Raw genomic sequence first — 15,378 nt, forward strand, 5'->3', positions numbered from 1 at the left:
AGGGTGTTGTGGTACCGACTGCGTTATATGGGGCTGAAACATGGAATATGGGTGCAGCAGAGAGGAAAAGTTTGAATGTAATGGAGATGAGGTGTCTGAGGAGTATGTGTGGAGTGACGCGTATGGATCGAGTGCGAAATGAAGTGCAAAGGAGAACTGGAGTTGTTCGGGAGATGGCTGGTAGAGTTGAGCAGAGGGTGTTGCGATGGTTTGGGCATATGGAGAGAATGGATAATGAGCGATTGGTGAAAAAGATAACTAGATCTGATGTGAGAGGTGTAAGGCTGAGAGGAAGACCACGAATAGGATGGATGGACAGTGTGAAGAGAGTGCTGGATGCGAGAGGGATGTCTGTTGAGCAAGGAAGAGTGGCTGTGCGTGACAGAAATAAATGGAGAGAAATTGTGAATGAATAAGTGATGACGCAGCCCTGAGGGGATATTCTCCCGCATTTGGTCTGATCAGCTAGTCAGGTCAGGTGCGGGTAAGGGGATGGGTCTGTTATGATGTGGCAGGGGTAAACCAGTTCTGCTGTCGGGCCCTGCTGCGGATGTCACTGATTGCATTGCGCAGTTGACCCTTGTGCGGTGTGGTGCGGTGAGGATCTGTCCGTTCTCCCCTTTGGGGCTAAGATGCGAATGAATGTGTTTGACTGGATGAGTAAATGGGGAGTGTGTCGTCCTGTCTCGGCTACCTCCCTTTCCCTGGGGGAAGCAGCCTAGGTATATAGATAGATAGATTTCATTTTCTTTTTTTCATAATATAATCGAGTGTCGTTTCTGAATACTTCTTGGCTTTGGTTGTATTAGGTGTACCTACTGCCTCCGCTGATTCATTTAGCAGTTTTGTTAGTCTGTCATTCAGCTCATCAGTGTCACATGCAGCATTACTTAGAGCCTGGAATCTGGTCCTTATTTCCAACTGAAAGTCTGCTTTGTTTTCGTTTACTTTTACTGGGCATATCATTTTATCTTTAATCATCTTTCCTTCACATCTGAAATTCAGTCTGGCTGTGGAACCACCATTCTATGACCACATCCTATATTTACTTTGTTGATAAAACACACACACACACACACACACACACACACATACAGTAAGTATATATATATTATGCGAGGAAGAAGGAACCAAAGGCCATAAGCCCGCAATAACAGTTCCCTCCAAGAGAAAAACAAAATACAAGAGAGAGCCAAATTCAAGATCCATTCATTTCGAGATGACTGGACACACTGCGTTTGAAAGACTGGAGATCCTAGGCAGCAGGAAATACAGACAGAGGGAGACAGTTCCAGAGTTGACCTGTTGCATAAATGAAGGACTGGGAGTAACGGTTAACTCTTGCTTTAGAGAGCTGGACAGAAAAGCGATGAGAGTTTGCTGCTAGACGGGTGCTACGCGCCCGTCGTAGAGGTGGAGGAATGCAAGCAGACAGTTCAGAGGAGCATATATATATATATATATATATATATATATATATATATATATATATATATATATATATATATATATATATATATATATATATATATATACAATAGGCAAGTTAGTGCAGGGAATTCAGAAGATTAAACTTCTGGAAACAAGAATAGATAGTAACTGCATTAATGTCTTCAGAAAAATAACTACAGAGAAAACAGAAAAACACAGAATAAGATGTTGCTCTAAATAGCTAACAGCTTGGCACTGATGGAAAAAATAAACTTGGCTTTAAAGCAGGAAAAATGGTGTTCTACGCCACGATTATTAGTGAAAATTATGGGAACTGTTCATCTCCGTTAAAGAGGACGCCCACAGACATTTACTTTAATGTGTACAGAGGAGGGAAATAGCAGAGCTGCATTACTCTTTGTATATGAAGCATAGATGAAATGTCAAACAAAAAGGTGGACATGAATTGAGATTTTGCATGACTGATGATTGGAAGCTCCAGTTGCATTTATATCGGCAGTATTACCGTTTTGTGACTGAATTTCAGTGAATTCTTTAGGGTTTCATTATATGAACCCCTGTTTTTAATTGACACTGAAGCGAGGTAGGCTTCCCAGTAAGATAAATCAGTTTTTGTGTTGCGTTTCAGCCTGAGCGAATTAATGGTAGCATATACAACGCTGTGGCTAGCGGCGCCCTGGGTCTGGACCCGGAGGTTGGGGCCGTGGCTGTGGGCTTCGACCGTGACTTCAGCTACGACAAGCTGGTTCGCGCCGCCGGATATTTGTCCAATCCTGAGTGTCTCTTCCTGGCAACTAACACAGATGAGAAGTACCCCGTTGTCGGTACTAAATACCACTTACCAGGTAAACTGAAGTGATTATAGAGTAGTGTTTTCATGAATATCAATAGCATGTGCTGTATAGTCGTTAAAATTTCAGATTTTCTTTTTACAGCGATCAAGTTTCTGAAACACAGCACTAAGTATTTTTAAACTCTGTTCAGTGTGTTCTGTTCCAGTAACTATACTATTACCTTCAATATCACTTGTGACATCAAAATGGCATCAGCCTGAATCCTCTGATTCCTAATTTCCAGATTACCAGTCGCATTAGGGCGTGAAAAAATGTCTCAGATTTGATCAAACTTCGGACAACGATACTTTATTATGTGTGTGTTGTGGCGTAGGGGGTCATAATATTGTGTACATTTTGGCTGATTGCTAGGCCTGTATCAGCCAGCCCTTCCGATGATGATTACATCAGCTTTCTCTTTGTCACCGTAAGCTGCACACAGCGTCATGTAAAGTTGCAAATATTACAAAATGGACAGGGTAAATGTAAAGAGTATGCCTATAGAGGGCAGGTTAATCTCGCAAGCCCATCCCCATCACCCTCTGCCTTCCCCCTCCAAATGAATAGCCTGACTTTCGGAAGGATCCAATGTTTGTAGCTTCGCTTACTTTCATGCCTCGGCGAGTGTTCCATTTGCCCTGCTCTCATGTATAAGAGCAATTTTGAAATGACATTTCCTAACGATATTTATTATTGATGATGCAGCACATCTCACAAGCAAGAACTTTCATTTTTTTCAAATTATTTCCTATGGCTGAAGAGTGTAAATTGTAAATGTTGTACAAGGGGAAGGGTGACGCCCTGGAAAGAGGAAATTATAGTCACAAAGCTTTTAGACCAGATAATGAAGGTAATGGAGAGAGTTCTAGAAGGTATGATTAGAGAAAGTGTGAATATTGATGAGATGCAGTTTGGGTTTTTGCCAGGCAAAGGGACCACTGATGCCATATTCATTGTTCGACAGCTTCAGGAAAAATATATAGGAAAGAAAAGGGAACTATACTTTGTTTCTGTTGATTTGGAGAAGGCCTTTGACGGAGTCCCCAGAGAGGTGGTGAAGTGGTCAATGAGAAAGCTTGGGATCGAGGAATGGCTGGTTAGGGTCGTTGTGGCCATATATGTGGGTGCTCACACCCAGGTAAGGGTGAATGGAGATTTGAGTGATGGGTTGTCCGTGAATGTTGGTGTGCATAGTGGGTCAGTCTTGAGCCCCTTATTGTTTATCGTGGTACTTGAAGCCCTCTCACGTGACTTCAGAAATGGACTCCCGTGGAAGGTGTATGCTGATGATTTGGTGTTCGCTCCAGAGAATGAAAGGGAGGCGGAGGAAAGATTTAGGAAAGGGAGAGATGGTATGGGGCACAAGGGCTTACGAATAAATGTGGATAAAACAAAGTGATGGTATCTAGGGATTGGGGCGATACTATCAAAGAAGAGGGCGAGTGGCCATGTGCAATTTGTCACAAGGTCATGGGAATTAATTCCATCTTGTGCAGTGTTTGTGGTATGTGGATACGTAAGAGATGTAGTGGTATTAGAGGCAGACTGTGAGATAACGCTGATTTCATGTGTGCAGTATGTTGGGGAAAGCAGGTGGATATTGCCAGGCTTGAAAGGATTGAATTTGCTTGTGAGTCTCTTGAGTGTGTGGAAGTGAATTGTTATTTGGGAGACATGTTATGTGCTGGAGGTGGGGCTAGACTGAGGAGTGGTTGGACGAGGTTCAGGGAGCTGCTGCCTCTCCTGACAATGAGAGGGCTCTCCCTCCGTGCTAAGGGATCTTTGTAAGCGGCATGTGTTAGGAGTGTAATGCTATATGGTAATGAGACCTGGGCAGTAAAGGAAGAGGATATTCACAGGCTCAAATGTACATAAATGCCAATGATTAGGTGGATGTGCAGTGAGTCCTTGAGTGCAAGGCCCCGGGGGGGGGGGGGCTAGGTTTACGATGGATGAGTTGAGAGGTAGGATGGGACTGGAGTTTATTGGTGTTGTGATGAGGAGAGTAGATTGAGATGGTTTGGGCATATGGAGGGGATAGGGAATGATAACTGGGTGCAGAAAGTGAGAAGTGTTAATGTTGGGGGTACGGTAGTGAGAGGTAGACCGAAAAAGACCTGGGACGAGGTCACTGAGTGTGACCTAAGGGTTAAGGGATTAAATAGGTAAGCTGCTACAGATCGAGCAGTATGGACAGCCGCCATTAGGTGACCAAGACCGACGCATGCAAGCATGTTAGAGGCTTCAAAAACGAAAAGGAAGAGCGAAAACGACAGCTCAGAAAGCTCACATTAAATTTAACTGCAATGAATTATACTTTCATTAAACTTGTATTACTAAAGAATTAGTAAGGGATTGTAATTATGATTTTATATGAAAAGTGACCATTGGTTTGGGATATTATATAAGGTTATGTTTCTGTCACTTTAATCCTTTGCTGGTAGGAACCCATGACATATATACTGAGTATGAGTGCCATACGTGAGGAATAATCCATAGTAATGAATTATGGATACAGGCTTTTTGATTTTCCATGAGTACGAGTTAACTGAACTTCTCTCAAACATACTCAACCGTACTCTTGGATCAAAGCGAAAAGGCCGACAGCGCACTGACTTATATATCGAAGTGATAATGCAAAGTATACTCGCTCGAATACCACATATAAATAAGTGTTGGTTTTGTGTGGTTATGTTGAGTCATGTATGAATATGGATGTTTTTACTTTAGTGTTACTGGGATATTCAGTGTTGTCATCAGCCTCACTTCAAGATTATGCAGGATCATAAGATCACGGTAAATCTAACAAAGATCCCTAACCCTTTTCAACACGGTTACTGCCCAGGTGTAGCCTATATAGAGTATAAAGCTGATTAGACTAGTCATCAAGAAGATTTATTACAACCTGTAATCAGGCTTAGCGAATTTAATTTAGCCACAAAAATGAAATTGTGAGAGTTCCTGAGTTCCTCGGTTCCCTCATATGAAAGCAAATCTTTAATATAGCTTGTCTCTTTTTATGTGAACACTACAGTAAACGTTCAGCAGTTACTAGGCATGATAAAAAATTATCCTTAGACACTGATTATATATATATATATATATATATATATATATATATATATATATATATATATATATATATATAAATATATATATATATATATATATATATATATATATATATATATATATATATATATATATATATATATATATATATATTGTTACGTAACAGAGAGAGATAATGAACACTTCAAGTGAGAATACTGAAATCACTACTGTCCCGTAAAGTTCCAGGTTCAAAACAAAAGAGTTAAGTAAAATTACAAGTTAAAGTTTAATGCTCAAACTAACAACTAAACATTCAGGACTCATAAGGATAATGTAATGGCAAAAAACAGGTTAAATATATGGTTAACTGCAATAGCCTCTATTAACACGAAATTAGCAAGTGTAAATTTATCTAACTCAGCCCTGATAAAATGAGAAAACCGGATAATGCTCAGTTAAAGCAAGATATATTATCACAGATACAAAATATTATTCCTACTGGCTGACAGTAAAACTTTACATTAATCACAGAAACCTCACCAGGCCCACGAACCAACACCTTATGCTATACAGTACAAGAAAAAAATGTAATAACACTTATACTCAAATTACACAGCAGCTAGATGGTTGGAGACTTCCAGAGCACTCACAAAAATAATATCAACTGTACAGGGGAGGACAGAGATGTGAACAAAATGAGGAGTAGATCTAAGTGGCAATTAATGCAGAGACTGAGCTCATTATATAAGGGCCGGCAGAGCTTGATACAACTTGAAAGAAGGACGCGCAAATGAAGCCACAGGGGACAAAGAGTTCACACTCCTGCTCTGAACAACAGAAAGAACGACTTACTCTACTATAAGGGAGGAGAAGGGGGGAGTGAGGTAAAACACGCTAGCCTGGTCACTATGGAAGCCACGAGGCGAATCGTGATCAAACATGCAGCATGCTGTACGTTAGAATTATACAAAGGATGATGAAATCATAGGCTATGTAACACTTCCCCACAAAAAAAAAAAAAAAGAAATTTACAAAGGAAATTTATTATTACTCTAAAACAATCTGTCTAAAGTCTAGATAAGCAATTTGCAATAACATTTTCTTTCCCCTTGTCATGTTGTATGTCTAATGAATACTCCTGAAAAAGTAGACACCATCTTGTCAATCTCTGATTTTTATCTTTAAACTTACTAAGAAATTTCAGTGGGTTATGATCGGTATAAATGACTATGGGGTCAAAAACAGAACACAAATAAAATGAAAAATACTGTAAACCCAAAATCAAGGCCAAAAGCTCTTTCTCAATAGTGAGTAGTTCTTTTGAGGTCGAGCGAACTTCTTATTGTAATAAGATACAGGGTGTTCAATACCCTGATCATCCTCTTGCAGCAAAACAGCCCCAGCTCCTGTATCACTTGCGTCAACAGCCATCTTAAAAGGCTTAGCAAAATTTGGAGTAGCGAGCACTGGCTGACTTAATAGAATAGCTTTAAGTTTGCTGAAAGAGGATTCACAGTTATCGGTCCAGAAAAATTTAACTCCCTTTTTCAATAGGTCTGTAAGTGGTGATACAAGAATTGAAAAGTTAAGAACATATCTCCTGTAATAACCTACCATTCCCAAAAATCTTTGTAGCTCTTTCCTACTTTTAGGTCTGGGAAGATCACTTATAACCTGAACCTTAGCTGCTGGTGGTGCAACGTATCCATCACCAATTACGTACCCAAGGTACTGAACTTTAGCTTGACCAAACTCACACTTTGATAAATTAGCTACAAGATTAGCCTGAACCAAACGCTCAAGAAATTTATTGACATGGGATAGGTGATCTTTCCAGTTGTCACTGAAGATTAATACATCATCAATATAAACAACACACCCTGCCAAACCCTCTGTTACAACATTCATGAGCTTCTGAAAAGTGGCTGGTGCATTCTTCATACCATATGGCATTACAGAACATGCAAAAGTCTTTCCTAGTATTACAAAGCATGAGATCTCCCTAGCACGTTCAGTCATAGGTACTTGCCAGTATCCCTTTAACAAATCAAACTTACTTATGTACCTAGCCTTTCCGAGCTTGTCTATACAATCTTCCACACGAGGGAGAGGGTAAGTGTCTGTTTTGGTTATCTGATTAACACGTCTGTAGTCGATGCAAAGCCGCTGTGACCCACCTGGCTTAGGGACTAGAGTGACAGGAGAACTCCACTCACTCTGAGAGGGCTCAATCATCTTGTGGTCCAACAGGTAGCCAAGCTCCTTCTGGATGAGAGGAACTTTCACTGGGTTCACACGGTAAGGAGGCAGTGTAATTGGCTTTGTGTCTCCAACATCGTCATCATGCATCAACACAGTGGTTCTTCCTGGAGTGGCACGGAACCCTTGCGGGTACTCCTGCAGTAATGCCGAAAACTCCTGCCTTTCCTCGGGAGCTAGATGAGAAAGTTTAGTCTGGAGATCATTCATGATATCAGGATTCTTCCCCAAACTATCACTCAGGCTCATGCTGCATGGGAGAGCTTCACTTGCAGACTCGGGTGGAACAGCTACAGTGCAGACTGGGTTATTTTCGTCCCGCCTGTGATATAACTTTAGCATGTTGATGTGACAAAGTTGCTTGTTCTTTCTACGATCTGATGTGGCGATGACATAGTTGCCATCACTGAGTTTCTTCTCCACGAAATAAAGACCACTAAACTTGGCTTGAAGAGGTTGCCCATGCACCGGTAGCAGAATCAAAACCTGATCTCCTGGCTGAAAGTGGCGTAACCTGGACTTCTTATCATACCAAGTCTTCATCTTCTCCTGAGCAACTCCTAAATTCTCTCTCGCCAGCAGTAAAGCAGTGGGCAGCCGTTCTTTGAACTTCATCACATACTCCAGCAGGTTGACGTCATCTTCCTCCGACAGCCAGCATTCCTTGAGTAGCTTAAGGGGTCCTCTTACTTCATGGCCAAACAGTAGTTCAAAGGGTGAGAAGCCCAGTGATTCATTTGGAGATTCTCTTGCGGCAAATACAACGAATGGAAGACCTTTATCCCAGTCTTTCTGATGTTCCAAACAGTATTTCTTGAGCATCGATTTGAGTGTTTGATGATATCTCTCCAATGCTCCTTGGGTCTGGGGATGGTAAGCTGAAGACGTGATCTGGGTGATGCCCAACTCTTTCAGAGACTGCTTGAAAACATTTGACATGAAATTACTTCCCCGGTCTGACTGTACCTCCTTGGGCAGACCAAACTTTGTGAAGAACCCTAGCATTTCCTTAACAACGTTCTTTGCTGAGATATTTCTAAGTGGAGTGGCTTCAGGATAACGAGTAGCCATATCAATCAAGGTCAACACATAAGAAAATCCTGAAGAAGTCTTAGGAAGAGGGCCCACAATATCCACCAACACACGGGTGAATGGCGCCTCAAAAGGAGGAATGGGAACTAGAGGTGCGACCTTTTCAGTCTGATTACACTTCCCCACAACTTGACAGGTGTGACAAGACTTACAATACCAGGAAACATCTCTGAAGATACCTGGCCAGTAGAAGTGTTTCAAAATGCGTGCCACAGTCTTCCTCACTCCAAGGTGTCCTGCCAAACTGGAATCATGAGCCACTCTAATGATATCCTGCCTACAAACACGAGGGATGACAACTTGATGTACAACCTCCCATTCACAGTCGGCTGATACTGTTGGGGGTCTCCACTTCCTCATAAGTACTCCTGACTTTATATAATAACAAGTAGAAGCACCAGCTGACTCTTCCTCACTGCAAGCAGAGTTAGCTAGACCTTTCAACTCAGGGTCAGCAACCTGCAACTCAACCAACTCTTGACGAGACAAATTATCAACACTACGGGGTACTGCCTCATCTGGTGAGTGGTCCAAATTAGGAAGAAAAGTGTCAGCTAGGATAACATCATCATCATCATTATCCTCTAAGTCACCAATAACTTTAGACTTAGCCCTAGTGACAGCACATGCAGAGAACACATCAGGGACATCACAATCCTGGGTCGCAGCCACTGGCCCACTAGACAACTGAGGAGCTGGACACACTTGACTTCCACCAATATCATTTCCAAGTAAGAAAGTTACACCTGACATTGGGAGTGTCTCAACCAACCCAACCATAACGGAACAATTAACAAAACCAGACTCTAAATTCACTCTGCACAGAGGGACAGAGAAGTAATTATTCCCTACACCTTGTAAGATTACAGTTTCATCAGAGGAAGTAACATTAGAGCCTAGAACACTGGTCAGCATAAGGGATTGGCAAGCACCTGTATCACGATATATTTGAACTGATTTCCTGTCATTACTGTCCAGAGGACTGACAAAACCATCAGACAGGAAATTAGCACATGAACTCTTGAGAGTGTGACCCACGTTACTGCTCAAAAGAGGAGCTCCATCATGAGAATTTAATTTACCCCTCAAAGCAGGTTCAGTTAACTCGGTTAAAGAATTCTGGGAACTCTCAAGGGTGGACACTAGACCAATTGACTGAATATTTAAAGACTTCTTTTTGTTCACATCACACTGTCTCCTGAAACATTTCTCCGTAGTATGACCAAGCTTACCACAATAAGTACATTTACGTTTCTGAAATCTAGAGGTGGAACTGGCATTTACTTCCTGAGAAACATCATCTTTATTCTCTTTCCTGTTACCTGTACTCTGAGTACAGGCAACGTACTTACTCTCAGCATTCCTATTTTCTTTAGAATATCTCTTGTGAGTGAGAACATATTCATCAGCTAAAACTGTAGCATCAGACAAATTATCTATTCTTTTCTCATCAAGATATAGGCTTACATCTTTATTAATACACCTTTTGAAGTCCTCCAGCAAAATCATCTGCTTAAATTTACCAAAATCAGAATTTACATTCTTAGAATTTAACCACTGCTCTAACAGATCTTCTTTGATTTTTGCATACTCAACATGGGATTGCTTATCTTGCTTATAAGTTGTCCTAAATTTTACTCTATAGGCTTCAGGAACAAGCTCATAGGCTTTAAGAATCAAGCTCTTAACTACATCATAATTATCACATTGATCCTGAGGCAAAGATGCATAAGTTACTTGAGCTTTACCGGTGAGAACAGTTTGAAGGAGTACTGGCCAATACTTTTGGGGGCAAATAAAACCTGTAGCTACCCTCTCAAACAACTGAAAATACTTTCTTAAATCAGATTCATTAAAAGGAGGGACAAGTTTAATATTTTTAGCCACATCGAAATCATCAGAGCTAGATGATCCAGTTCCACCTTGTTTCATGCGATACTCATGGTCTGCCTGAATCCTAGCAAGTTCAACTTGTGCCTGAAACTCAGCCTCCTTAGGACGAGCCTGAAACTCAGCCTCCTTAGCATTTGCCTGAAACTCAGCGTCCTTAGCACGAGCCTCCTGCAGGGCTAGCTGTAACTTAGCTATTTCAATCTGCGTTTGCTGATCTGGAGGAGTTACATTAAACAAGCTTTCATTAATCATGTCAACAATTTGATCTTTAGAATGATGAGAGTGAACAGCAATTCCCAATTGTTGAGCAACAAACCTAAGTTCATTCTTTGTTCTGTTTTCTACATCACACACTGTTTGCACTTTTAACAAAAAATATTTGGCTTCATCAAGCGTAGTGATAGTAGACATCATGAATAAATCACAGTCACAAAATATCAAGCAATATCCTTATGATAATATCCTGAATATCCTGATAAGAGGTCGCCAAATTTATGTTACGTAACAGAGAGAGATAATGAACACTTCAAGTGAGAATACTAAAATCACTACTGTCCCGCAAAGTTCCAGGTTCAAAACAAAAGAGCTAGGTAAAATTAGAAGTTAAAGTTTAATGCTCAAACTAACAACTAAACATTCAGGACTCATAAGGATAATGTAATGGCAAAAAACAGGTTAAATAAATGGTTAACTGCAATAGCCTCTATTAACATGAAATTAGCAGGTGTAAATTTATCTAAGTCAGCCCTGATAAAATGAGAAAACCGGATAATGCTCAGTTAAAGCAAGATATATTATCACAGATACAAAATATTATTCCTACTGGCTGACAGTAAAACTTTACATTAATCACAGAAACCTCACCAGCCCACGAACCAACACCTTATGCTATACAGTACAAGAAAAAAATGTAATAACACTTATACTCAAATTACAAAGCTGCTAGATGGTTGGAGACTTCCAGAGCACTCACAAAAATAATAACAACTGTACAGGGGAGGACAGAGATGTGAACAAAATGAGGAGCAGATCTAAGTGGCAATTAATGCAGAGATTGAGCTCATTATATAAGGGCCGGCAGAGCTTGATACAACTTGTATGAAGGACGCGCAATTGAAGCCATAGGGGACAAAGAGTTGACACTCCTGCTCTGAACAACAGAAAGAACGACTTACTCTACTATAAGGGAGGAGAAGGGGGGAGTGAGGTAAAACACGCTAGCCTGGTCACTATGGAAGCCACGAGGCGAATCGTGATCAAACATGCAGGATGCTGTACGTTAGAATTATACAAAGGATGATGAAATCATAGGCCATGTAACAATATAAATATATATATATATATATATATATATATATATATATATATATATATATATATATATATATATATATATATATATGTATGTATGTATGCATGTATATGCAGAGACAGACAGACAGAAGGACGGGAAGAGAGAAACACGAAAAGGAAGGAAATTAAAGTGTTTCCATCATCATCACCAATAATATTATTTTGGAGATCATAAATCTGACAACCCCTTCACAAAGGCTACATTTCTTTTTATGCAAGAAAAAAGAACCAAAGGTCAGAAGCCCACAAGGTTGCTCCCTCGGAAAAAAAAAAAAAAAAAAAAAGGTAATAGAGCCAAATTCAAGATCCGTTCATTTTGATATGCCTGGGCACACTACGTTTCAAGGACTGGAGGTCATAGGAAGTAGAAAATACAGACAGGGAGAAAATTCCAGAGCTGACCTGTTGCATACATGAAGGTTTGGGAGTAAAGGTTAACTCTTGAATCAGAGACTTGGACAGAAGAGGGATGAGAGTTTGTTGGTAGACGGGTGCTATGCGCCCACCATAGTGGTGGAGGGATGCAAGCAGACAGTTCAGAGGGGTAGTGACCAATGAAGTGACGATAGAAAAGAAACAAAGATGCAACATTGTGGCGCAGAGACAGAGGCTGAAGGAAGCCAGTAAGAGGAAGAGTGTTGATGAGACCAAAAGTCCTCCACTCACCTTGTTAACAAGAACTGTATGTGGGAATCCTCCCCACGAATGAGAATTGTATTCAACGCAGGGGTGAAAAAAAAAATGTATAATGTCAACAGTTGTGGAGGGGTAAGGAAGTCACAGAGTCTGATTATTCCACCTAATTTCTTGGAAGCAGATTTTACAAGAGAGGTAGTATGATCTTTCCAAGATAAATCCCGAGATGATAATATGTTAAGTATGTTCAAAGATGATGAAGGATTGAGTTGGATATTGTCAAAAATTAGTGGATACTCCTGCAGATTTTGACTGGTTGAAAAATTTAAGAACTGAGTTTTTGATGCATTAAACACAACAAGATTACTTTTACCCCAATCAGAGATATGAACCAAGTCAGACGTTAGGTCTAGCACAGCCTCATCCCCTGTGTGTAGAAGTAATTGCCGAGATGGACGCTGCAAGAAGCGAATGGAAAGGTTAAAAGTGGAGTCATCAGTGTACAAGTGGGCTAAGTTAGATGTACAGCTTAGAAGGTCATTGATGAACAGAAAAAAGAGAGTTGGTGATAGGACAGAGCCCTGAGGAACAACACTATTGATGGCATTAAGAGAAGAACGGTGAATAGAATGACCAGAGAGGAATCAAGAGATGAAGGCACAGACAGAAAGACATAAACCGTAGGAGGGCAGTTTGGAAATTAGAGATTTATGCGAGACCAGACTGAAAGCCTTTGAGATGTCAAGTGCAATAGCTAAGCTTTCGCCGAAGTCCCAAAAGGACGATGACCGGGAGTTTGAAATGTAGGCGAGATCACTTGTGGAGCATCCCTGGCAGAACCCATAATGACGATTGGAAAAAAGGTTTGATAGGATTAGTGTTTTAATTTTTTTTTGATCAGAATAGACAAAAAAAAACAAAAAAAAAAAAAAAAAAAAAAAACAGGATATTAAAGCAATTGGACAATAGTTAGCGGGCTGGGAATGGTCACCCTTCTTTGGGACTGGCTGAATGAGAGCAAACTTCCAGCAAGAAGGAATGGTACATGTTGACAGGCAAATGTGAGTGTTTACCTAGGCAGGGTGTAAGCACAGAAGCACCTTTCTTGAGGACAACAGGAGGGACTCCATCAGGCCCATATGCCCTGTTAGCACTGAGGCCAGTAATGCAGAAAATATATCAATTGACGAAATTTTAATGTCAGCCATGAGGAAGTCAGCAGGGAGAAATGATGGAGGAACAACATCTGAATTGTCTAAGGTGGAATTAGTGGAAAAAGTGAGCACAAAGAGTTCTGCCTTATCAGTAGGAGAAATAGCTACAGTCATCAGAGTGGAAAAGAGGAGGGAAGGATAATGATGTAAAGTCAGAAAGGATCTTGGCAAGGTGCCAGAAGGAGTGGGAAAAATGTGAATTGGAGATTTCAGAGCATTTAGTACGAAAGAAGTTAAGCAGAGCTCAGAACAGACAACATGCTTCCAAGCAGAAATATATGAGATGAAATTCAGGGGTGAGTTGGTTCTGGTACCTTTTGTTGATCCTCTCCTTGTTGTGGACAGCATTAGAAGAAGCGTGATTAAACCAAGTTTCTTTTTTCAATAGCTACAGGAAGAGCCCAACGGAGAGAAAGGATTCACAGCATAAGCTGAAGAATTAGATGTAAGGAAGTCAAGTATGTTGGAACTCTCTCCAGTGCAGCTGTACAAGCTGCTCTAGGCCATTAAGATAGAATATATGTAGCTAGCCTTGTTCACCAGGTGGATCAGTGAAAAGAGAGGAAAGTCGAAGGTGGTTGTGAACAATGAAATCGCCAAGAATGGAGATATCAGAGAAAGGTGAAATTGATAGGATGTGCTCCATCTGTGAAGTAAGATAGTCGAAAAATTTGTCATTGTCAATAGATCTGGGGGGTAAGTAAACAACACAGATATATTTAGTCAAGAAATGACAGAAAAGCCGAAGCCAGAGCCATAGAGTAGAGAATTCAGAAGATTGAATTTCAGGAATACAAGAGCTAGCTATGTTGTTGCCTACATATACACAGCAACCACCTTTGTCTTCTGAAGTGCATATAGAAAAAGTAGGAGCATACAGAGAAGAATTTGCTGTCAGTCACCTCAGACAGCTGAGTCTCACTGAGGTGGAGAGGGCGAAGTTTATAGGAGGAGAGGTGGTGTTCAACAGAATAGATGTTTGAGAAGAGGCCACGAATGTTGCAGAAATGAATATGGAGTGAGTCAGACAGTGCTTACAGGCATCTCACATGGTCTTCATCGGGAGAAGGGCGGATGGTGGGGATATTTATAGTCCCTCCCACCCCCCACCCCCCTCTGAGGACTCCGAAGTCTGGTGTTCAGATGCCATTCTTTCTTAAATTTTGAATAGGAAGTGTAGCATATACTGTGCATGTAGTTTAGTGTTGACAGTTAGAGGAACTTCTGTTGGAGAGTATGTTGCCTACTCTCTGTGTCACAGAAACGCTGAAAAAGTTCATCAAAGGGGGGCGGTCAGAAACTAGACCCAGGGGCTGATGAATTGGGAGCTCCAGCTCCCTCTGTCATCAGCTTTCCATCCACCTTGGGAGTACCACCCTGTTCGACTGGTGATATATATATATATATATATATATATATATATATATATATATATATATATATTTATATACAGTATACCTAATGATGCAGTTAATAATATCCAGTTCTGCAATAAACGAGTGGATGTAAACATTTTTTCTTTAATTCCTACCTTTTCCTTATATTTACTGAATAATATAACCCTTGTCATAATTTGGAGGAAACCTATTATC

The 15,378-nt window shown here is 40.6% G+C and overlaps 1 protein-coding gene across 1 annotated transcript in view; it reads left to right on the forward strand.

Moving 5' to 3' along the window:
• LOC145415018 (glycerol-3-phosphate phosphatase-like) overlaps positions 1-15,378 on the forward strand; it is a 319,700-nt gene that overhangs the window by 190,819 nt on the left and 113,503 nt on the right. The window contains exon 4 of the mRNA XM_080284435.1: positions 2,081-2,297. Within this exon, the coding sequence (XP_080140561.1) occupies positions 2,081-2,297 (217 nt within the window). The remainder of the gene's footprint in view (positions 1-2,080; positions 2,298-15,378) is intronic.

This window comes from Coenobita brevimanus, chromosome 101 (genome assembly GCF_032717465.1).
Source record: "Coenobita brevimanus isolate Jiangsu-jjx chromosome 101, ASM3271746v2, whole genome shotgun sequence".
Lineage (NCBI taxonomy): Eukaryota > Metazoa > Arthropoda > Malacostraca > Decapoda > Coenobitidae > Coenobita > Coenobita brevimanus.